Source organism: Podarcis erhardii, assembly GCF_964252035.2.
Source record: "Podarcis erhardii genome assembly, chromosome: 6".
NCBI lineage: Eukaryota > Metazoa > Chordata > Lepidosauria > Squamata > Lacertidae > Podarcis > Podarcis erhardii.
The window spans coordinates 97,345,676-97,368,605 of NC_138510.1; the positions used below are offsets into that span (position 1 = coordinate 97,345,676).

At 44.7% G+C, this 22,930-nt stretch overlaps 1 protein-coding gene and 1 long non-coding RNA gene across 4 annotated transcripts in view; one reads left to right on the top strand and one right to left on the bottom strand.

Moving 5' to 3' along the window:
* Positions 1–6,170, bottom strand: part of RABGAP1L (RAB GTPase activating protein 1 like) — a 140,419-nt gene extending 134,249 nt beyond the window's left edge. For all 3 annotated transcript variants that reach the window (XM_081865142.1, XM_081865144.1, XM_081865143.1), the window contains exons 1-4: positions 6,053–6,170; positions 2,822–2,975; positions 2,167–2,344; positions 670–880 (exon numbers count right to left, since the gene is read on the bottom strand). In XM_081865142.1, coding sequence (XP_081721268.1) covers positions 670–880; positions 2,167–2,344; positions 2,822–2,956 — 524 coding nt within the window. In that variant the 5' untranslated portion in view covers positions 2,957–2,975; positions 6,053–6,170. The remainder of the gene's footprint in view (positions 1–669; positions 881–2,166; positions 2,345–2,821; positions 2,976–6,052) is intronic.
* The window catches only part of LOC309343556, a 151,548-nt gene that overhangs the window by 25,435 nt on the left and 103,183 nt on the right, over positions 1–22,930 (top strand). The window lies entirely within an intron of this gene.

The window sequence follows — 22,930 nt, forward strand, 5'->3', positions numbered from 1 at the left end:
ATCAACACTCCCTCTCTGTGACAACATTTATTTAGCCCCCAACAGTATGTGGGATGTTTTGAGGATGGGAATGCCATGATGGCATTCAAAAAAGTCACAAAAAGGTGTCCTGTGCACCTTGTATGCAGGAATCCACTCCTGCTCTCTTCCTAGGCCCATTTTGGCATTTAGTGTCCCCACACAAGAAATACCCATAATAACTAATGGAGGAAGAGTAAACTAAGCATATACGTATTTTGTCTGTATGCACAAAAGTATGAATATATACCGTATTTTTCGCTCTATAAGACGCACTTTTCCCCTCCTAAAAAGTAAGGGGAAACGTGTGTGTGTCTTATGGAGCGAATACAGGCTGCGCAGCTTTCGCTGAAGCCAGGAGAGCAAGAAGGATCGGTGTGTACTGATCGCTCTTGCTCTCCTGGCTTCGCTTCGCTGGAGAGGCGCTGCGCAGCTTTCCCTCTCTGCGCAGTGCCCCTTCAGTGAAGCAGCAGGAGAAACGAAGCCCCTTCCGTTTCTCCTCCCACTTTGCTGGAGAGGCGCTGAGCAGAGAGGGAGAGAATATTTTTTTTCTTGTTCTCCTCCTCTAAAACTAGGTGCGTCTTATGGTCGGGTGTGTCTTATAGAGCGGAAAATACGGTATTATGAATTTAAAAAGCAAGAGTAACTCACCTAACAGAACCATCTGGGATATTTGGAACATATAGAGTTACGGGGAAAGGTGAATTACTTGAGCTCTTCAGAGTTCCCATGGCACACAGTGCCTCTGATTCACTGCGAGGAGCAGAAACCTTCATACATCCAAGATATGTCAGTTTGTTGAACAATACACTCTCCTCTTCTGAGGGTACAGTAGGGGAATATGCTGTATCTGACGATGCTTCTGAAAGTGAATAGAATTCAATCATTACCAACAATGTTCTCCTTTCTTTGCAACAGTCATTCAACATCTAACTGCAGCAGTGTACTCAAGCTGTCCTTGTAGTCTATTTAAAGGTTGCAGCTGGTCACGGTCATGGCTTACATTGACTTCCAAAGCTGCTCAAGTACAAAAGTGCTGGTTTTTACCCTAAAGCAGACTTCAACAGTGTTGAGTTGACACCACCATTTTGAGTTTATTTTTTAGGTATTCCTAATTTGTCACTTGCAACTCCAAGATCCCCCAAGTGTGACCCCACACACCATTTTAAAAATGACAAAGAAGAGTAGCTGATGGCTATTCCGCAAGTACCTAACTTTTCTTTAGAAGCTCAAAGACCAAATTGGAATTTTTCCCAAAAATTATCTTTCAATCTGGATTTGTTTTCAATGGCTACAGTTAAAACAAATATTTGCTCACCACATTTTTGCAGTTTGCTAAAGGATTCTTGTTATTATCTGTTTTAAAAGGGAATTGCTATACAGTTTTTCCAAGTCAGCCCACATACAGTGGTGCCTCGCAAGACGAAATTAATTCGTTCCGCAAGTTTTTTCTTCTTGCGAGTTTTTCGTCTTGCGAAGCACGGTTTCCCATAGGAATGCATTGAAAATCAATCAATGCGTTCCTATGGAAACCGCCTTCAGACCAGGTCCGGGGACAGTCTGTCCCCCGACCTCTTCTGAAGGCTGCGGGGGGGGGGGGGACAAGGGCTTTTCTTCCCACCGGCAGCCTTCAGAAGGCTGTTCTGAAGGCTGGCGGTGGGAAGAAAAGCCCTTCTCCCCACCTCCCACCCCGCAAGCTCCGGGGACAGGAGGGCTTTGCTGCCGCCCGCCAGCATTTTAAAAGCCCCCGGGACAGCGGAGACTTCTCCGCTGTCCTGGGGCGATTTTAAAATGCTGGCGGGCAGCAGCGAAGCGATCTTAAAATGCTGGCGGGCGGCAGCGAAGCCTTCGCTGCCGACCGCCAGCATTTTAAAAGCCCCTGGGACAGCGGAGGTCTTCTAATGGCAGGCGGTGGGCGAAAGTCTTTGCTCCCCCCCGCCTGCCTTCAAAAGCTGTCCGGGATAGCGGAGAAACGCATGTTCAAAAATAATGGCAAGGAAAAACAAACAAAGTTTGCTTAACCAAACAAATAGTAATGAGAGTTTCATTCTTCTGCAAGAGAAAACAGACTTCCTAACCACCAACCAGTTTTTGTTTCACCTCCCCCACATTTTCCCTTAAATATATACTAAATATTAAAGCCAGTACTTGTGGTGGGAGAATCAAGTAGAAAATGCATAGGAGACTGGCTGACATATCCAAGTGACTGCCTGCAATCACCACTCAAGTCTACACAGTCAGTAGTATCAAGCTTCTGGCCTTTATCAGAATCCTTTAGTATCTCTTCCACGGCTTTCTCCATTTGTTCATCTTTGTTTGGAAGCATCTGTAGAAGGAAGAACACAGAGAGAGATTTCTGAATCTGTAAGATTTCACAAAATTAAATTAAATTCTTCACAGTTCCATTCACAGAGATAGGATATTTCTGAATTTTCAATATCTGGAAAAAGAAATTTCATTTAAGATGGTTTAACCATGTATTCATATTCTCACTTCATGTCTAATCTTTACCCACATACCGGTAATTAGACAATACAGAATCATATCAAGCTGCAAATATAAAGTTAAATAGCCTTCTAACAGCTTATTTCTTAAGAAGACAATGACCTTGAAGTATACATGCCACACAAACTGGCAAGGCAGAATGAGCTACAAAAAGCAGCACAATTCCTTCTTCACACTTAACTGTACAATAGGCATCATTTCACAATTAATTTAGAATAGAATGCTACTTATGGGTCATCATTAAAATGTCATTAAACTGCCAAAAGTTGTTTTTAAATAAAAATCAAGGAAATTTTACCGTCAGCTGAAATTTCTCATCTTTTGCACACAAATCTTCAGAATGCTTTTTAACGAAGACATATTCTTCCTGATTTACAACCAAAACAGTTTCAGAAGAAAGACTGACTTTGTCAAATGAGGATCCAATGTCCATTTCAGAATGATGACCCTTTCTGCCGCCAGAATAAAATACAAAAATAACACTATCATCTACTATATTAAATCAAGTTATCAGTACTACAAAATAAAAAAAATCCTTATTGTAAACTCACAAACCATTGAACAGTTTCCAAAAATCCACAAATACCATGCATAGTTCCAGATAGGTATCGAACAAATCCTCTCCCCCAAGATATTACATATCTAGAGCTTAATATAGTGCATGAAAACCAAACAGTAAGCAACCATTGTTGGAAGCTGCCCAGAGTGGCTGGGGAAACTCAGCCAGATGGGCAAGGTATAAATAAATTATTATTATTATTATTATTATTATTATTATTATTATTATTATTATTAACCAAAGTTAATGTGATAAGAAGAAATATATAGTTTGTTCATTTACCACATAATATAATTATAATGTTGTCACTTCATTATATAATTTTTAATTATATAATTAAATGCATTTTTGATCTATTTGGATTTCTGATGGACAGAATACCGTCTCTTAAATTAGGAAGAGATGTATCATATCCAACAGGTGAAGTTCCACTCGCACAACAGGACTTCACCTGCCTCTCCTCCCCCTTGCAGCCCTTTGCATGCCCCACCAAACAGGTTCAGGGGGTCCCCCAATCCCCCAGAGCAGATTTTGAGGGCACACAGAAGGAGGAGAGGAAGATCATGTTTCATCGTACAAATGGAAGTAGCTCCACTAGCGAACTGACGGCAATGAATTCAGCCCAGTATATGAAATTGAGAATACAGTTGCTGTAATGTTAGGATTATACAGTATATCATGTCATTTTAACTATGACATTATTTTAATCTTTCTTATTCTGAAGTGATTGTGATTTTATGCTGTAAAATTGTAAAACACTTCTTACTGATAACAGAAATAAGAAACTTGCAGCAATTTAACAGTATTTTACCAATGTTTGGTTTCCTGCCCCCACCGTCACCCTCAGTCATTCTAAATTATATGATGTTCAAAGATATGACAGTTTCTATCCTACTGGAATTATAATCCATGTATATTTATCTGTTGCCAAGGTGACATCCACCCCATGTAATGACTTCATGCCACAAAAGCAGCTTTGGCTGCACTTTACAGTATTTATTTAGCTAGCCAAACCACTTCACTGCAACCTTCATTCACAGGAGAGAACAGAGAATTGGCTTTTCAATAAAATGCATATTTTGGATTTCTCTCTGGAAGACTAAACTAGTTATTTCAGTGCAAGGGGTTTTTTAAAAACACAGTTCAGAAAGAAAAGGAATAAAAATTATATGCTCTTTCATTATTTCTATAAGCAATCCCACAACTTCCAAACTTTCATCAAGCCTCTTTTTAGATCTTCTTTGCCTTGTTGGTTAATGGCAAAATGGAACTCAAGACTTTAGTCCTACACTAATTTACCTGGAGGAAAGCCCCATTCAACTCAATGGGACTTATATAGATATACCAGTAGTACCTTGGTTTTCAAACAGCTTAGTTCTAAAACGTTTTGGCTCCCAAATGCCACAAACCCGGAAGTGACTGTTCCAGTTTGTGAACTATTTTTGGAAGCTAAACGTTCAATGGGGCTTCTGATTGGCTGCAAGAGCTTCCTGCAGCCAATCAGAAGCCATGCTTTGGTTTTCAAACGTTTTGGAAGTCGAACAGACTTCCGGAATGGATTCTGTTTGACTTCCAAGGTACAATTGTATACAGAACAAAATAAGGAAAAGACAGGTGACTTCCCCTGGACCTCACAAATCTAAATTTAGAAGCACATAGAGGGAAAGAAATGGAACAAGTAGTTCAAGGGTAACAAAATCAGCCAAGAGGAAAGGAAAGGCTATATTATCAGACAGAAAATTTTGAGTATCATTAACGGGCAGCAAAATTGTTAGTTACTTGGTTATTTCATTTAGCTGTATATTTTTTTACTGTGGTGGCAGCAATTTGACATGAAATATTATATATTTATTAATTCATGTAATTTAAAATGTTTTATCCTATCTTTCAATCATAAGCTCACTAAGAGAATTTATAAAACTAAGTGTTAAAAGCAGAAATGGCTAATCTTTGGTTCTCCAGATGTTACTGGATTACAATTACCATCATCCTTGGCTTTTGGCCACACTGACTGGTGCTGAGCGGTGCCTGTCTAGAACATCTAGAGAGCCAGAAGTTAGCCACCCCTGAGTAAAAGGAATAGGAATAAAATATTGCTCATAATCTATCAGACAATTTATTAACTCCAACACCACTAAATGCCAGGAGAAAAAAACAAAAGTTTTAACTGGCACCTAAATGCTAATGTGCCAACGCTTCCTGAATTGTTTGGCGGGGGGGGGGGGAGTTCCACAACTGCAAAACTACAGTAGTCTCATGATCACTTCTGTCTTTCAAAAACCTCAATTACAGTGCAACACTGCAACCTAAGAAACGAATTTCAAGTATTATCAAATCATTTTACAACTTGAAAACTAGCTATATGAAACATTAAGGGGCAAATATAGAATCAGCAATGGAAGAGAAGGACTGTAGCCCTGAAACAATTGCTTCTTAGACTGAAATCCTATATCCACTTTAAGAGGACTGCCTTCTATGTGTGTTTGTGTATGTGTGGTTGTGCTATTGAGGGAAACCATTGTTTTATGAACACATACTATACAGTGCAATCTTATACATGCCTACTCAGAAGTATGCCCAAATGAATGCAATGGGACTTGCTCCCAAGTAATTGGGTACAGCAAGGACAGAGAACCCTTTTCAGCCCAAGGGATTCATTCCCTCATCAGCAAGCTTCCGGCGGTTGCATGTGAGGAGGACCTAAGAAAATGTGGGTAGATGTGACTCTTACAGAAGCCTACATTCCAGCCATACAAAAGTTTTCTCCACACATTTCTCCATCCAAGCAAACAAGAGGAATTATCACAGTTCAATGATATATTCCAGTCAACAAAAGGACTTAAGGCATGCCTGCAGCAGAGTTAGGGAGGTGTGTGGTCTGAGGAGGATCTTAAAGGCTAGACAGCCACATTCAGCCCCCAGGGGCATATAAGCTTCACTATATTATTCTTTTTGTATTGCAGCACTTACCCATTTACTGTTGCCAGAACTTAACAACATAAGGTTTGATATTAACCGGTCAAAGAAGCTTTCATAAAGAGTGGTCTTTCAGTCATCTCTTTCAAGGCAGGCAGGACCTGTTAATCACCTTTGGGGCCAAATAAAAGAAGATAGACAAAGGTCAGATATACAGGCAGGTAGCCACACAACTTATCACCATCATCAGGCTGAAACAATCAACACTCAGCCAAACAGATGTGATTACAGACAGTAGTACTATATACACAATATGGAATCCAATCAGAGCATGCAGATGTTTTACACAGGGCTGGTTCAGATACCCATCTTGAAGGCTGAGATGGAGAAATCTTGCACAAGCTGGAAAACAACTCTACAAGCCATTAGTGCACCAGTGTAAACTCTTGCAATTTTTCTTCCTTGCCTATGGCAGGGGCACCAGCATACAATTTTTGGTTAATGCCAGCATCCTACCCACTTCAACCAGCAAGCCCCTGTCAGCTTCTTCCTCAGAAAAGGTTGGAGTTGAATGAGTGTGCCAGATTGCATATTTATTCTGCAAAATACAACTAGGGTTCTACTTGACACAGAATTTGTATTGTTGAGGCCGACAAAAATTAAGTTTAAGTAATCATCATAGATCATATAAATCCCTGGAGCATTATGCTATATGTACTCAGTTTAGGCAGGTATGTTTTTGGGTACTGAATTTTAATATATGGTGCAGAAATGATATCATACTCCTACAAGAAGAAACAATGGAAATGAACATTGGAAAGATAGTCATATCTATTTAATTTACCTTTTCAAATGCATGTAAATGTGAACATTTAGAGACAATTATAATGGTAAAATCAAATTTTGTGTCAATGTCAAATTTTACATGGGATACTTCTTAGGGCTCTTTTTTATAAAACTTTTTAAACTTCTGCCATGCTAATAATCTCATCAACTAGGAAATGCTTGTCCCCAATACGAAGGTCAGGTGCATAGCATGTCTCCTGACAAAGAACATTCTCCTCCCCCCCCAAAAAAAAATCGAATTAGTACTTCTTTCATTCTACCCACTGAAACTAATCTGCACCTGTGAGTTCTACTTTGAGAAGGGGACGGGCAACTATCATGAAACACACTAAAGAGTTAGATACTAGTTAAGAAGTGGAACATTCAGACAAGAGGATTCATGCAAATCTTTTAACAGCACCCAAGAAGCATGAGGAAAACAGAGAGTGAAGGAATCACTATTACATCAAAAAGGTTGTTCAGGCCGGAGTGGGGGAGGGGATGGTAAGTTGGAATGTGAGGACACTTTGTAATTGTGTTTATACACTGAAAATCAGTAAAACTTCTTATTTTTTTAAAAAAGGGGTTAATCAGAGAAACTGCTGCTAAAGATGAGAAAGAGAACAACACACCAATAACACGGCACTATCACAGTGCATACGGATGTCACACTATATTAGAACTGCTGCCCTAGCAGTTCGAAAGCACACCAGTGCAAGTAGATAAACAGGTACTGTTGCAGCAGGAAGCTAAACAGCATTTCTGTGCGCTGCTCTGGTTCCCAACAGTGTTCCACTGTGCCAGAAGCGGTTTAGTCCTGCTGGCCACATGACCCGGAAAGCTGTCTGTGGACAAACGCCAGCTCCCTTGGCCTGAAACCGAGATGAGCACCGCAACCCCACAGTTGCCTTTGGCTGGATTTAACTGTCCAGGGGTCATTCTTTACCTTATATTAGTTACAGTATCACATTCTTCACTAATATCCATTTGATCCCCCTACAGGACAGCTGCATATTCCTACATTGCAGGGGGTTGGACTAGATAATCCTTGGGGTCCCTTCCAGCTCTATGATTCCATAAAACCAAGTCCTGAGTATTATGAATTACAAAGCTTGCTGCAGATTTTAATTTTTATATACATTTGCACATGCAATTAATTTTGTATGCCAAGTTAGATTCAGCTTATTTATTCATGCCCAATCCAAATAACTTTACTGTAGTAGCCACTGGCCATAACAAATCAAAATAAAAAATAAATAGGTAACACATGCAGGAAGACCCCAAATCACAACACATATCAGATGAAGCATTGGTTTTTTGGCAGAAAATTATATGAACCTATGTTACAATGCACTGGTCCAGTAGTTCATCCAGTCCACTATCATGTATTCTGGTTAACAGTGGCTCTTCAAAGTCTTAAGGATGGGTCTTTGCCAGCCCTGCCACCAAAGATCATTTTGGCTGGAAATGCCAGGTGCTGAAACTTGGGCCTTCTGCATTCAAAGCATGTGTTCTACCGCTGATCTAGCAATCTTTTCTCAGTATAGTTTGAAGGAACATAAGAAGAGCCTGCCAGATCAGGCTAATTGTAGATCTAGCCCAGCATCCTCAGTACAAGAGCCTCTCCCTTCCTATGGCTTCCAACAACTGGTATTCAGAAGCATTACTGCCTCCTGCCATGAAGGCAGAACATAGCCATTATGCTCAGTAGCTGTTGATAGCCCTTATCCTCCATGAATTTGTCAAATTGTTTTTTAATAGCATCTAAGTTGGCGGCCATCACTGCCTCCTGTGGGAGTAAGTTCCATAGTTTAACAATGAGCTGCATGAAGAAGTACTTTCTCTTATCTGTCCTGAATCTTCCAACATTCAGATTCATTGGATGTCCACAAGTTCTAGAATTATGAGGAAAAAAACCTTTTCTCTACTTTCTCCTGTTAATAATATATTTAAAGAGCTTCTTTTCATTGGTCTTAATGGTTTTAACAATGTTTTTCCATAAAGTCTTTGTACCATCCCTTTATTGTCCGCTTGCCCTTTTTTCTGCCGAGATATATTAATATATTACTTATATATGCAACCCTTTGTACTCAACCTGTAACCATCTGGTCCCAGGGCAGAGTTACACAACATCACAAACACCATATTAATGCTACAGTATAAAACATATCTGAGTGGTTCAAAACACCAACCCTTTCTAAAAGCCTGAGAAAAGAGGTGTGTCTTCTGCTGCCAATGAAAAGTCAACAATATGAGGACTCAGTGCACCCGAGGAGAGGTTGTTGATTTTGTGGGCTCACAATGAAAAGTACGGTAACTCTACTTGACATTTTGGAAATATAGTTAAATACGAGTCTATGCAAGAATTAAAATATGTACAATCGATGGGAAATGAAGAAGGGGAACAAATTAATGATAAATGTTAAAATATTTTAAGTACTGAAATGGAATTAGGAAATGCATGTTACATTGAGCAGTGAGTAAGGGAGGGGAGCAAAACATCATGGATGCAGGGTGGGAAGTCAACTTTTAAATTTGTATTTAATTTGAATTAATTTGATGTTAATGTGTTAATTTTTTTGAAAAGCAATAAAAATTAATTGCCCGTGAGAGGTTGTTGAAGCAAGGAGTCACCACATGTGTCAACTTTGTTACAAGACTTGTTTGTCACACTTCCAAATGTTATCTTGAAGCATTTCCCACACATTCCCATAAGAGCTAATCATGTTTGCCTCTTCCAATTTCAACATAACTTCTCCCTAATAGAATTCCAGGCTTAATAATTTCAGGAGCCTACTGAAGCTACTAAGAATAAACAAAATGTTCCTGTAAAATCAAATACTTTTTTCAGGCTCTCATACCTTTCATAAGGTATGTGACAGTAAGAAACTCTGTCAAGACGGCTGGAAAATGCATCTTTAAAAAAAAACAGAATTTAGCTTCACTTCACGAAAGAATTCCACAGCTTGTCAATAAATTAAATTCTCTGCACAAAATTCCTTTTGGATGCGAATAAACAAAAACTAAATTCTAACAACGATTTTCTTCTGATTCTCTACCCAATTTAGTTGTTCTGTAATTCACAAGCCCTTCTAGCTTCCCCTGCAAGCAGCCAGTTTATGAAACACTGGCCAGTAAAGCCCCTTCGAAAGCTGAAGTGTGACAAACACTTTGCAGTCTTCATCAGTTTCAGTGCCAGAGAGAAGCGAACAGAAAACTTGACAAGCTCTGCGTATTTGCTCTCTCAATTCATCTTTGGACCTGAAGTTTTCCACAGCGCTAATTGGGTGAGATCTATCCAGATGTTTGTTAGGAGAGCTTTCCATTAAACCGCAAGCCACTATGAAAATTCATCTACCATCGATCCTTGCCTACAAAGAACATCTATACCAAACACCCGCAGCTTTCTAAAAGGAAAGGGAAATGCTGATCGACAGCGAGAACCTCCTCCTCCTCCTCCTCCTCCTCCCCCCACCGCGCAGAGCAGCCCCTCCGAGCTCATCCGGAGCAGCCAGCAACTTTATCTCAACAGCATCGCCCCTCGCCGCTTTCGGGAAGCGGGCGCATCCCCGGGCTGCTGCTGCAAAGCCGAGGCACCGCTGGCTCCCCGGCCCCCGTCCAAGAAGGCACCCGAGGCCAGGTCTCCTCGCTGCGTCTATTTATTGCATTTCTAGCCCGCCTTTCGCCCGAGTCGGGATGGAGGCAGACCCAGGGGCGTAGCGGGGGGGGGCGCAGGGGGGGCCGGCCGCACCGGGCGCCACATCTGGGGGTCAGGGTTAGGGGGCGCAAATTCCTTGCCTTGCCCCGGGTGCTGACAACCCGCGCTACGCCGCTGGGCAGACCGGGGAGGGAGGGAGTCCCCCAAGCCGGAGGGGCTCTTTTCCGCGGCATCCCTGGCACCCACGCGAACCTGGCGGCGGCTGCAAAACCGCGAGAGGTTTCTTTGGGGGGGGGAAGGAAGGAGAGCCCCGAAATTCACCCCAAGCCAGTGGCGTAGCGCGGGTTGTCAGCGCCCGGGGCAAGGCAAGGAATTTGCGCCCCCGAACCCGAACCCCCCGATGTTGCGCCCGGTGCGGCCGGCCCCCCCTGCGCCCCCCACGCTACGCCACTGGCCCAATCGGAAGTTTGTTCTTGCTGCTGCCCCTCCTCCTCCTCCCGTCCCAGAGAGGGTTTTGGCGGCGGCAGGGGCAGCCCTGCCCTCCGCCGAGCCGGTTTCCCGGCGGGGGTGGGCGAGCCTCTGAGGGGAGCAAGGGGGAAAGAGCCCAAACAACTCCGAAGTCAACTCTCGGCGTCGCCTCCCCGGCGCCACACGCGGCGGCCCTGAGGGACAGGAGGAGCAGCAGCCCCGGCCCCGGCCCGCGGCTTACCGGCGGCGGCCTCCGGCTCCCTCAGGGTGGCGGCGGCAGCAGCAGCAGCAGCGGCAGCGGAGCCCCCGCCTCCCCCCTCGGGCCGCTTCCCTCTCCGCCGAAGGGACGGCGGCGGCGGCGCCGATGACGTGGGCGGTTCTGTTTTGCAAGGCGGGAGGGGGAGGAGATGGAGCGGCGGCGAGGCGGGACAAGTGCGCAGGCGCGCGCCCAGGCCCCAGCCCCGCCCCGCCCGCAAAAAGGGCGCGACCGACGTGCCTCGAACGGGGGGGGGGGCGGCGCTGGGACAGGCCGGGCCGACTCGTCCGCCCCCCCGTTCTCCTTCGATGGGCTCTCCCTCCCTCCCCGGGCCCCGCCCGCGCTGCGAATGAGGGGCTCCGGCCCTCGGAGCCTTTCGCGGGCCGAAGCCCAGCGCCCCGTCAGCGCGGCCAGTTAAGCTGAGCCACCAAAATGTGGCCTCTGGATCTCAGAGTGGCCAGTTCCACACCCCCCCCCGGAATTTTATATATATATTTTTAAGAAAAAGCCCCGGTTGGATAACGTTTGTAATGTGTGAAATGCAGGTGTTTGTGCCGCCCCCTTTTTATTTAAACCAAACCAGCTTTACTATTATTATTTCATTTGTATAGCCACCCTTCATCCATAGATCTCAGGGCGGTTCACAGCATAAAAACAGAAGATTAAAACAAAATACATGATATATAACATGAGCAGTAACAGAACAATAACGCCCTGCACCCCAAAAGCACATTGAAAAGAGCAGAGGGTGTTTTACTGGTGACAGACCACCATCCTGGGCCCACTCAGTACATTTTGGTGCCTGAGAACCACAAAATGGCACCCCAACCCCACCTGCCAGGGAAGAAAAGGGGAGTGAAGATCTGCCAGGTGAAGGAGGGCACCCCCTTGTCACCAAGAGGAATGCCAAGGGGGCAGCAGATCCAGTCTGCAAGTGGTGGGTGGCCCTGCCCTGCCACAATCCCAAGGCCGCTTTTCAAGCATGACATTTTCCTGGGGGTTGGGGGACATGCAAACCACTGTGTACCTTGAGATGTGAAGATGAGACAAGGCAAAAGGCAAAGACTTCCCAATAGCTACAACATCCAGCAAAATAGAGCCCTGCGTGGTCTTCAGAGAAAACTGAACAGCCTGATTAATTAACATGGTTTGGTTTTCCTGCACCAGTGTGGAGAACAGCCTAAGGAAATCATCTTGGATGAAGCAACAGCCAACTGTATTAGCTTCTTTCTAAATCCTATTGCAAATCACTTTCCATGGAGATTTATTTTGTGTAGGAAAAACTTAGTGCATGACACAACCCCTCTGCCTTTCAGCAAACACAATGCTCTCACTAAACATTTCCTAATAACCTATAGCCTATTTCACATATATATATTTAACAATAATTATATCCAGCCATATACAGCACTCAAGGCAGATTGTTAAAACAATCATATTAATATTTAACAACAAAAAAGCAAACAATAAACAACCAAGATAGCACATAACTTGGCTGGTGAAGCATTCCTGCCAGTGGGACCTTCTGCTGGCATTCCAGGGGGCTTCTGCTGGTGTAGAAGCACCCAGCCCCCTTAGCCGGGTTACGCTTCCTCTATGCAAATGCTGCTCAGCCAGCAAATTTTGTGAGTTTAGGATTTCTCTCTCTCTCTCCTGGTATGCTTGTAAGTACTTCGCTTGTTTGGCTGCATTTATTCTCGGAACTGTGAGTATAATCTGACATGACAGTAATTTTGTTTCTTTTGCTGTGTTATGGCAAATCAATAAAAAAAATGAATTGGTAGTCATAAATTATGAATTATTGGAACAGAATCAGACTTTAGGATTTTTTCCCACTAAATAGAATAAATTAAACGTTCTTTTTTTACTTAAGCTCCAGTCTCCACTACACCGGATTCAAAATATTAGCGTAAGAAATTACAATTCAATTATATACATTTGTAATTATTACATATACATATTTTAATTGTATAGCAATTATAGATTAACATTACTTTTCTCCACACAGTGCCCAGTACCACTTCACTGGTGCCCTTTCAAAGACCCACCAGTCATTCATTAGACTGGCAGTTGGAGATGCCACAACATTTTGGAAAATGTTTAAATAGCCAAGACTTCAGTTCCTCAGGAATATATTGGAACAGGCTCCCAATATATTGGGACAGGCTCTTTGACTATAAGACATTGATCCTGTAAAAGCTGCCTCTTAAATTACATGAGAATTCTGTGAATTTAAGCAGGTTCATAACAGACTGACAACCTTCATCACTATCGCTGACCCAAAGAGACCAATATTTTAAATACATGGGGATGGGGGGAAATAGTTTGCCTCACTACTCACTGCTCACTTTAAACAGGTTTTTCTTATATTGCTTCTTCCAGATTAAACATAATTTGTTCCTGTAAAACAAGCTGTTGAGAGGACATGGTTTCTTTCTACTCCCACCATGCAGCTTAAGACAACAGGATGCCATCGCCCAAATCAGAATCACTTATGAGTGACAGGCAACCTCAGAAACTGCTATTTATCAGAGTAAGCTGATTTGCCATGGCTGCTAGGAGCAGATAGAAGATAAAGGCTTTGAATGGGGTGTTAGGGGAGAGGCTAGTACCTCTGCTGGGGGTCATGCTTCTGGGGTAGTTTGTCCACCTTTGGTCCCCACCCTGCACTCAGCTCTCACCTGTGGCTCCTAGAAGATGTCAGCATACGACAGCAGCCACACCCTGGGAATGGCTTTGACTGGCTGGCTAAACTAGGCGAGGGGGGCTGATAAGTCTCAAACCCTTGGTGAGTTAGGGACAGTATGCAAAGACTGGCTCCAGTGGATTGAGCAGACAAGACCGAGTGGTCCAACAGACAAGAATGTGGTTTCTGCATATGCTGCAGAGGGAAGTGAGGGTACATAGGGCTCACCAAGCTGGGAAAGTAACCCATCTAAGAGAATGAGAACACTAATCCAAAATCTCCACTGCCTTGCAGGACATCTTTGGCAGAGGAAAGGGCTCAGGAGTAACCCTACACAAATCCAGAGTGGAGTCCTTAAGATGGTTGGGTGGTGCCTTGTATGCCTTCTTTTGGCAACTCCTTCAGTTAAGCTGGTGCCCAAGTATTGCTCTGCTTTTCTTTGGACCACATCAGCGAGGCCAAGAGCAGGGGTCTTTTTTGGGCAGCCCAGGACCCCCATACACATTGCCCAGGCTTGCACCGGGCCCGGGCAGATCACTTCATAGTGATTTGACTTTATCCCAAGAGAGAGATGCATGACAGCAACAACAAAGAACACACCAGCATGTTCATGAGCTACTGGGTGCACGTATCTGATTTTTCTGTGTTTTTGTGCACATTCATCCACACATTAGCACTTTTAGATGAACTCTGTATCAATGTTTCCTGTTCACACTAGCAGGCACTGCTTGATGGGATGTATTCACGTTGTGTGTTGTCCCCTGCCCTCAGTTACTACCTTTCCACCCCCCAAAAAAATTCAGAAACTTGAGATCCATTGTGAGCATGCACACAGGTATTTGTTTAGTTGTGCCTGTGGACAATTTTTTATTTTTGCGATACAAGCACAGACCAGATTTGCACAAAACAGTGGGCAAAAAATTGATGGGGGTGTGGGGGTGTGAGATGCCTGCCTCATCAGTAGCCACCCTCTCTGAGTTCCATAAACCTGAGCTCCACTGTGGACACACGCTTAGGTATGTCTTGACATGTATGCGGCTAATTTTCATGTGTGGGTCATGCCAGCCTCACCAGCAGCCCACTAAGAAGTGCCTCACACAGGGAGTGTGCTGGAATTGCTCCCAGCAAAATATCACCACACAGATGAAAAACACATGCACACTTTGATACAATGCAGTTCCGTACACCTGTAATTGGGTGACATGCAATTATATACTATATTTTTCCCCTGACCACATTATCCATGGATTGGGAAAAACTGAATTAAATGAGCAAAGTTATCATGAAAAAACAGCCTGTGCATGTTACCCTTAAAGGGTTAAATATGACAACTTTGTATTATGGACTAGAGTTAGACACCACCCTTTGGACTTTCATTTGCTCACCATTTTCAGTTGTGCTTTCTTCCAAGCCAGTGATAAGGAAACATGTTTGTTTGCCTGCAGTAGGTAGTAAGGGTTTGCTTATTTTGCAGTTATTATGATGAGTATAGCAGGATTGGATGCTTATTGCCAAAGGGTAATTTGAAGGGATAATTTAAAGTAATATGAAAAAACGTATATATCTTTTACTCTCATAGTGACTATTTCCCCCTCTTTTTTTAGTGCTTTATGACAAAGGATGAAAACAGCCCTAGAAGAACAGAAACACTGGTGTGCCCACTTACAGTTACCTGGCTAGCCGGCCACCCAGGCTACAACTCAGAGCTAATTTCTGAGGTTCCCAATGTGTGCAGCTCAGTAGGAGGCCCTTTTTTGTGGATTTCATGGTTTCTGGACAGAAAATCCAGCCCCAGCAACCAGGGAGGAAATCCAACTGTTTTCCACAATTAGTTTCCAATCACTTAGTTAGTCCTTTATATAGCAAATAGTTAACTGATTTTCCATTGACTGTCCAACCAGAAGGAAAATCCTAAAGGTCAGGAACAAACCTAAAAGAACTAACAAAATTAAAAGCCTCAAACGGACTAAAAATAATAATATTCTGTTCAACGTACATCATGGGCTAGGTTAAGTTAACACACTCTTTGCATGGGAGAATGTGAATAAAGGTTACTGTTTTTCCCTTCTTCTGGCCCTCACAGCGTCTCCACTAGGGAGTGGAGGGTGGGAACTGGTTGGCACGGTGTGCCTCCCCCACCCCAGAAAAATACCCAGCCTAGGAATGTGGCTGCTCTGTCTAATAAGCAAAGCTGGCTACATGGTTGCACGGCTTTCAGCCCTTCGCTAGCAGTGGCGTAGCATGGGTGTTCAGCACCCGGGGCAAGGCAAGTAATTTGCATCCCCTAACCCGTGGATTTTAGCACGGATTTTAGCACTGCAAGTGCGAGCGCCCCCCCCCCGATGTTGCGCCCGGTGCAGCCGGCCCCCCCGCACCCCCCACACTACGCCGCTGTTCGCTAGAACCCCCCAGATCCAGCAATATTGCATTTTATTTTACTGTATAAACTTACTTTGCACCCTGCGGTATTACAGAAGCTGATAAGGGGTGGGGTTGCCTGCCCTTTAAGTATCAGGGTACTGTACTGTATTTATAATAGAACCTGATGGATCTGAAATGAAATTTATGGGTAGTTTTGTTTTGGTTTTTTAAATTGGACCTTAAATTGTGATCCTGACAATTTAATTTAAGTATTCCATAACCTAAAAATACCACAGACTTACCATTTCCCCAACTGTAATTGTTTAGGACAAGTAAACAACATAATTCCAAAATTGAAATTGATTTTAAATTTGTATTTGTCCCATCAATGCAAAGTAAGCATTCTTATGTAAATTAGAGGTGGGGTGCACACTAAGCCTAATTTGATGAAACCTGATTTGAGGTTAGACCAGTGTAAAATAACTGGGCTAAATATTATGCACAGGAAGGCAATTGCTACAAACTAAAAACCATTTCAGACTTAATTACTAGAGGCCACCTCGGAAGTGCCCCTACAGTTACTTGTATTATTTTAAATTGCATTTTTTTTTAATGTAGCAGCTCTGCATGAACTCTTGGACTATTAGCAAGCTTTAAACTTTGTCATAAGACAAACCTACTTAAAATGTGCATTATTTAAAATATATTTACATGGTTACATTTTTGCTATTTTTTAAACCATTCTGTGGATATTCAAACAAAATATATTGCTCAAAATAAACATTTCAATTTTGCTTCCCATACAGAGGAAATAATAGAATCATCGAATGGCAGAGTTGGAAGGGATCGTGAGGGTCATCTAATTCAACCCCCTGCAATGCAATAATTTCAACAAGATCATACACGACACCAGTGCTTAAAAACCTGAAAGAGAGGGGAGTTCACCACCTCTTGTGGGAGCCTGTTCCACTGTCAAGCTAAAATTTTATTATTTGTAAGTACCTAGTGTTTGATTCCCCACACACTCAAACCGTAGTGGCATTACATAAAAGTGGTGATGTTGCTTTATAAATAGTTTATATGTGTGAAATTTTGACCCACCAGTCTTACAGAGACAAAATTTGGAGCATAAGAGGAGTCCTCCTGGATCAGACCAAAGGCCTGCCTAGTCCAGCATCCTGTTCTCACTGCGGCCAAAACAGGATTTGAGTGATTTTCAGCAGTTGGTATCCAGGGTCATGCTGCTTCTGACAGCAGGATAGAAAATAGCTCTCATGGCTAGTACTCCGTTACAGTTTTTTTCTTCATGGATTTGTCAATCCTCTTTTAAAGCCATCTAGGCTGATGGCCATCACTACATCTGGTGGGCATGGACTTGACAGTTTAGCTATGCACTGTGTGCTGTGTTCAAGCTCCTGTCTCAAGGGATATTAATAGAAACGTAACTCACTGATTTCCTTCCTCTGTTGGGGTGTGAATATTATTAGTCAGCTTGTGTGACATATATATTGGCTCTTTAGGTGGTGTGAGAGCTATTTCTCTGTGGTGCAATCCTATGCAGCTTCTGCTGTAGTTATAAGTACAGTGGTACCTTGGGTTACAAACACTTCGGGTTACAGACTCTGCTAACCAGGAAGTAGTACCTCAGGTTAAGAACTTTGCCCCAGGATAAGAACAGAAATCACACGGCAGCAGCAGCGGGAGCCCCATTAGCCAAAGTGGTACCTCAGGTTAAGAACAGTTTCAGGTTAAGAATGGACCTCCCAAACGAATTAAGTTCTTAACCCGAGGCACCACTGTATAAGCACCAGATTCACATGGTGTGTGTCCTCATAACAGGCAAAAGTCAGGTGGGGAAAAGCCATGCAATTGAGCCTGCCCACATAATTCTGGCATTGACACATACTCTACCTGTTGGAGTTCACACAGTTCCAGTAGGTAGAATCATACAGGTGGAAGGGATCTTGGAGGTCATCTGGTCTAACCCCTTGCTCAATGCTGTATGCAGTTACAGAATCCCTGACACACGGTTTCCTAGTCTCAGTTCAAAATACCTCACCAAGTCCCAAGGCAGCCTACGCCATTGTCAAACAGCTTTTGATCATTAGGAGTTTACTCCTAGTGTTATCTATGCAGTTAAAGTACTTATATTCTACCCCCAAATCACTGTAACTGCAAACAATGATAAAGAGGATTCTAGTAAATTATGGGGAAAGGAGGGAGATGTGTAGCATCATGTTTGAAAGAATTCTAACTGAGTTAAGTGGGGTTTATTTCTGAATTATTGCACAAGATTACTGACTTACTCTGAGCTAGGCTATGAAAAGCTGGAGTCAAGGGACTTGTTAAAGTCATGAAGCTATGAGGAAATTCCTGCCTGAGGAAATTCCTGAGGAGATTTGAGGATTTTCTTCCTTTTAAAAAATCTGTTTATTTAAATTTTTAGCTATAACAATGAAAAACAGAACTCCCTCCATCCTCAATAGTACACTGAGTTGGAGACAATTACAGCGTTGACTATACTAGAAAAGGTTAAATTTGGCAGTCACACTGTTTAAATAAAAGTGTATTTCCACATATTTCAATGGGACGCAGGTAGTCTGTATCCTTGTTCTTTTTGGAATGCATGAGAAATAAAACTGAACCATGTGGAAGCAACTGTGTGGGTCACTTTACTGCCCCTTTGTATCCATATCTGTAGTCTCTTGTGAATTTTTTGTTACTTGTCAGGGAACTGCCATCGGAGAGACAGGTGGTGGACAGGCTCCAGGAGAATAGGAGAGAATCTGCAGCAGAAGAGGGAACCAGCAGGGGGAGTGCAGGAGTCACAGCGGAGGGGAGGCTCTGGGATGTTTCCAGTGAGAGTAGTGGAGAGGTAACGGGACCCCCGTTGGGAACTCCCACCCTTCGCCGGAAACTGTCACGCAGAGAGTCACGAAGGCGCATGTCCGTCAAACAGCTTTTATGTTGGCGTAAATTCCGTAGACGCCCACTGTCAGATTCTACCAGCGACTGACGGAGTCATGCTTTGGGGGCTCCGTTAGTGACTCGGTTTGGATGACCAGCCAAACCCCAGAGGGATCAAGCTTTTACGCACAAGCAGCTCATTATCCCATCACAGCAATCTGACAGTCTTTGAAAGCAGCTTGTGCAAGCAGAAGGCATCATGAGCGAACCAGCCGGAACCGGAGGAGCAGGAGCTGGAGCTGGAGCAGGTCCAAGCCTGGAACAAAGGTACAGGGCGTTGGAGGTCCAGCTGGCGCTGCAAACGGCGAGGCTCGAGGAGAGGAGGGCTCAAGATGCAGATAAGGGGAAGACCACCCCACTTGCCAGACGGGTGCCTGGACTGGTGCAGAAATTTGGGGGGGATCCCCGGAACTATCAAGCCTTTAGGACAGAGATGCAATATGCTCTCAATCTACTGTTTGATGACTTCCCCGACGAGAACTCTAGAGTGGCGTACGTGATTGGCCATCTAGAGGGAGGGGCGAAGGACTGGGTTCGGCCCCTGATGGCAGCCAATAATGAAATCTTAAAGGACACAATGAAGTTTTTTCGCGCCATGGACTTGATGTTTTCCAGCGAGATCGAGCAGGGAGTGGTGCGCAGGCAGTTAATGGCGTGTAAACAAGGGAGCCGATCTGTACGTGAGTACTGGACTGAGTTCACCATGCTGATTCATAGACTTGGGTGGGACCTTGCTAGTGAACCTATTCAAATGCTGTTTGAAGAAGGTCTCTCTCCAGCAGTGAAAGATGAACTTTCCCGGGCGCCTAGGGCGGAGTCTATGGATCAGCTGACTAAATCAGCGCTGTCCATTGGGGCACGCCAGGAAGCTAGAGCTATGGAAAAGCGGGAAGGAAAGGGGGAACGTTGGAAGGACTTCCGCATTCCAGAGATTCCGGAGCAGCCTTTCCCGCCAGCAGAGCCGATGGAACTTGGAACAGCGCGCGCGCGCGCAGTTTCAAACACCAGTGAAGGGCGGAAGAAGGAGGGAAAGAGCGGCAAGAGATGCTATCTCTGCCAACAGCCAGGTCACTTTGCCAGAGTCTGTCCGCAAAGGAAGGAATGGCAAGGGATGGCGGGAACTGTTGGGGGGAAGGAGGAAGAAGAAATCACGGAGCAAGTAAAAGCCAACGCCTGGTTGCCAACATCAGGGCACAGCAGCCAGGCCAGGGAGTAATGAATGTGCCCACGCCGGAACCTCCAAGACCAGCGCTTGTGATAGAGGTGTTGCTGGAACTGGCAAACGGACACCCACTGAAGATAAAGGCGCTATTGGATTCAGGTAGCTCATGTAATTTCATGAGCAAAGAGTTTGCAGCTGCACACCAGATACAGACTATCCCATTGAGTAAGCCTTTGCAGGTTACCACGATTGATGGGAGGGAGCTGTTGGGAGGAGAAGTGAGCCAACAGACTGTACCAATGATAATGAGGGTGGCACGACACACCGAACTGATAGCGTTTAACGTAGCCACCTTGGGAGGAGCTCCTATTATCTTGGGTATGAGCTGGCTGGCGCTACACGATCCGCTAGTAGGCTGGCATCAGAGAGTGGTTTCCTTTGGATCAGCACATTGCCTAGAACACTGCAAGGAGGGAGAGGCTCAGGCAGGCGCCAGGGCCACTCTAGCAGGGATGGAAGTGATGGACAAGGGGAGGGTGCCACCACAATACGCTGACTTGATTGACGTATTCAGCGAAAAAGAAGCAGATAAACTGCCCCCGCACAGACCCTTTGATTGTCAAATTACCTTACTCCCAGGAGCACAATTGCCAGTGGGCAAGCTGTATGCAATGTCAGACAGTGAGATGCAGGAGTTAAGGGAGTTCATTGACAAGAATCTCAAGCGAGGTTTCATCAGAGAGTCACGAGCGGTGGGGGGCAGCCCAGTGTTCTTTGTGGACAAAAAAAACACGGGCAAGCCCAGGCTTGTATGTGATTTCAGGGCCCTAAATGCAGTGTCAGAACCAGTGACTTTCCCTATGCCTAGAATTGATGACATTCTAACACGGGTGAGAAAAGGGAAAATTTTTACCAAGCTGGACCTTAGGGGGGCATATAACTTGATACGTGTGAGAAAGGGGGATGAGTGGAAGACCACTATGTTCACCCCCTTGGGGGCCTTTGAGTACCTCGTTATGCCTTTCGGATTACAAGCGGGCTCCGCCTGCTTTCAATCATTCATGAATCACGTCCTGGGGCCACTGCTCTACAAGAACTGCGTAGCGTTCTTAGATGACGTCCTGGTGTACTCAGACAATGAGGAGCAGCATGTGCGAGATGTAAGAGAGGTACTGAGCAAGCTGCGAGAAAACCGGCTGTGGGTGAAACTGGAGAAGTGTCAGTTTCATACCAAGGAGGTGGAATTCCTGGGGTACCGGTTGTCTGACAAGGGATTGGCCATGGATCCCAGCAAGGTTCAAGCGGTACTGGAATGGAAAACACCAAAGACCAAGAAGGACGTGCAAAGGTTCCTGGGCTTCGGAAACTTCTATAGGAAGTTCATCAAAAACTTTGCCCATTTAACAGCGCCCATCACGGATTGTCTTAGTAGCAAAAAGAAATTTGTTTGGACGGGAGAAGCGCAGAGGGCGTTCGAACGCTTAAAGCAGGCGTTTGCGTCGGAAGAGCAACTTTTGCACGTGGATCTACAACAACCAATGAGAGTGGAGACTGACGCGTCAGACCGAGCGGTGGGGGCCGTTCTTCTCCAGCCGGGAAAAGATACATCTGAATGGAGACCGTGTGCATTCTTCTCGCGGAAGTTGAACAAATCCGAGAGGAACTACACAGTGTACGACCGAGAACTGCTCGCCATTCATGAAGCATTCCGGAAATGGCGGCACTTGCTGATTGGGGCGCAGCACAAGGTTCAAGTCCGAACTGACCACAAAAATATGGAATACTGGAGAACAGCCCGAGTGCTGAACCAGAGACAAGTGAGATGGGCCCAGGAGTTCTCCAAATTCCACTTTGAGATTCGTTACGTGCCCGGCTCCGAGAACGTGAGGGCGGACGCTCTTTCCAGGAAACCTGAGTACTTAGAGGGGGAGGGAGCGCCTGAGGCAAGGCATGTAATCCCTGAAGACCGCTGGGTGTGTGGGGCGGCATTGGTGGGGCAGAGGGAACTGATAGAGGGTACGGAGAACGATGAATACGCCCAAGAGAAACTCAGAGAGCTCCGGAGGACAGAGGAGAACACAGGGGGGTTCGAAGAAAAGAACGGGGCGTTGTATTACAAAGGGGCACTGTACATACCCGACGGGGAACTGAGGGGCAGAGTACTCAAGCAGTTGCATGACAGCCCCACAGCGGGACATTTTGGACAGCACAAAACCATGTGGTTGGTTACCAGGGAGTTTTGGTGGCCCAAGGTGAGGGAGGACGTACGGGAATATGTCAGGGGTTGCGACAGGTGCCAGCGAGCGAAAGGAGAGAGGGTGGCGCCAGCGGGGCTATTACAACCCTTACCCACGCCCGAAAGGCCATGGGAGGCAGTATCCATAGATTTTATGACGGACCTGCCAAAATCCAAAGGCAAAACAGCTGTCATGGTGGTGGTAGATCAATTAACCAAGATGTGTCATTTTATAGCTTGTTCACATGCAGTCACAGTGGAGGAAACCGCCAAGTTGTTTGTAGAACATATTTTTAAGTTGCATGGCGCCCCC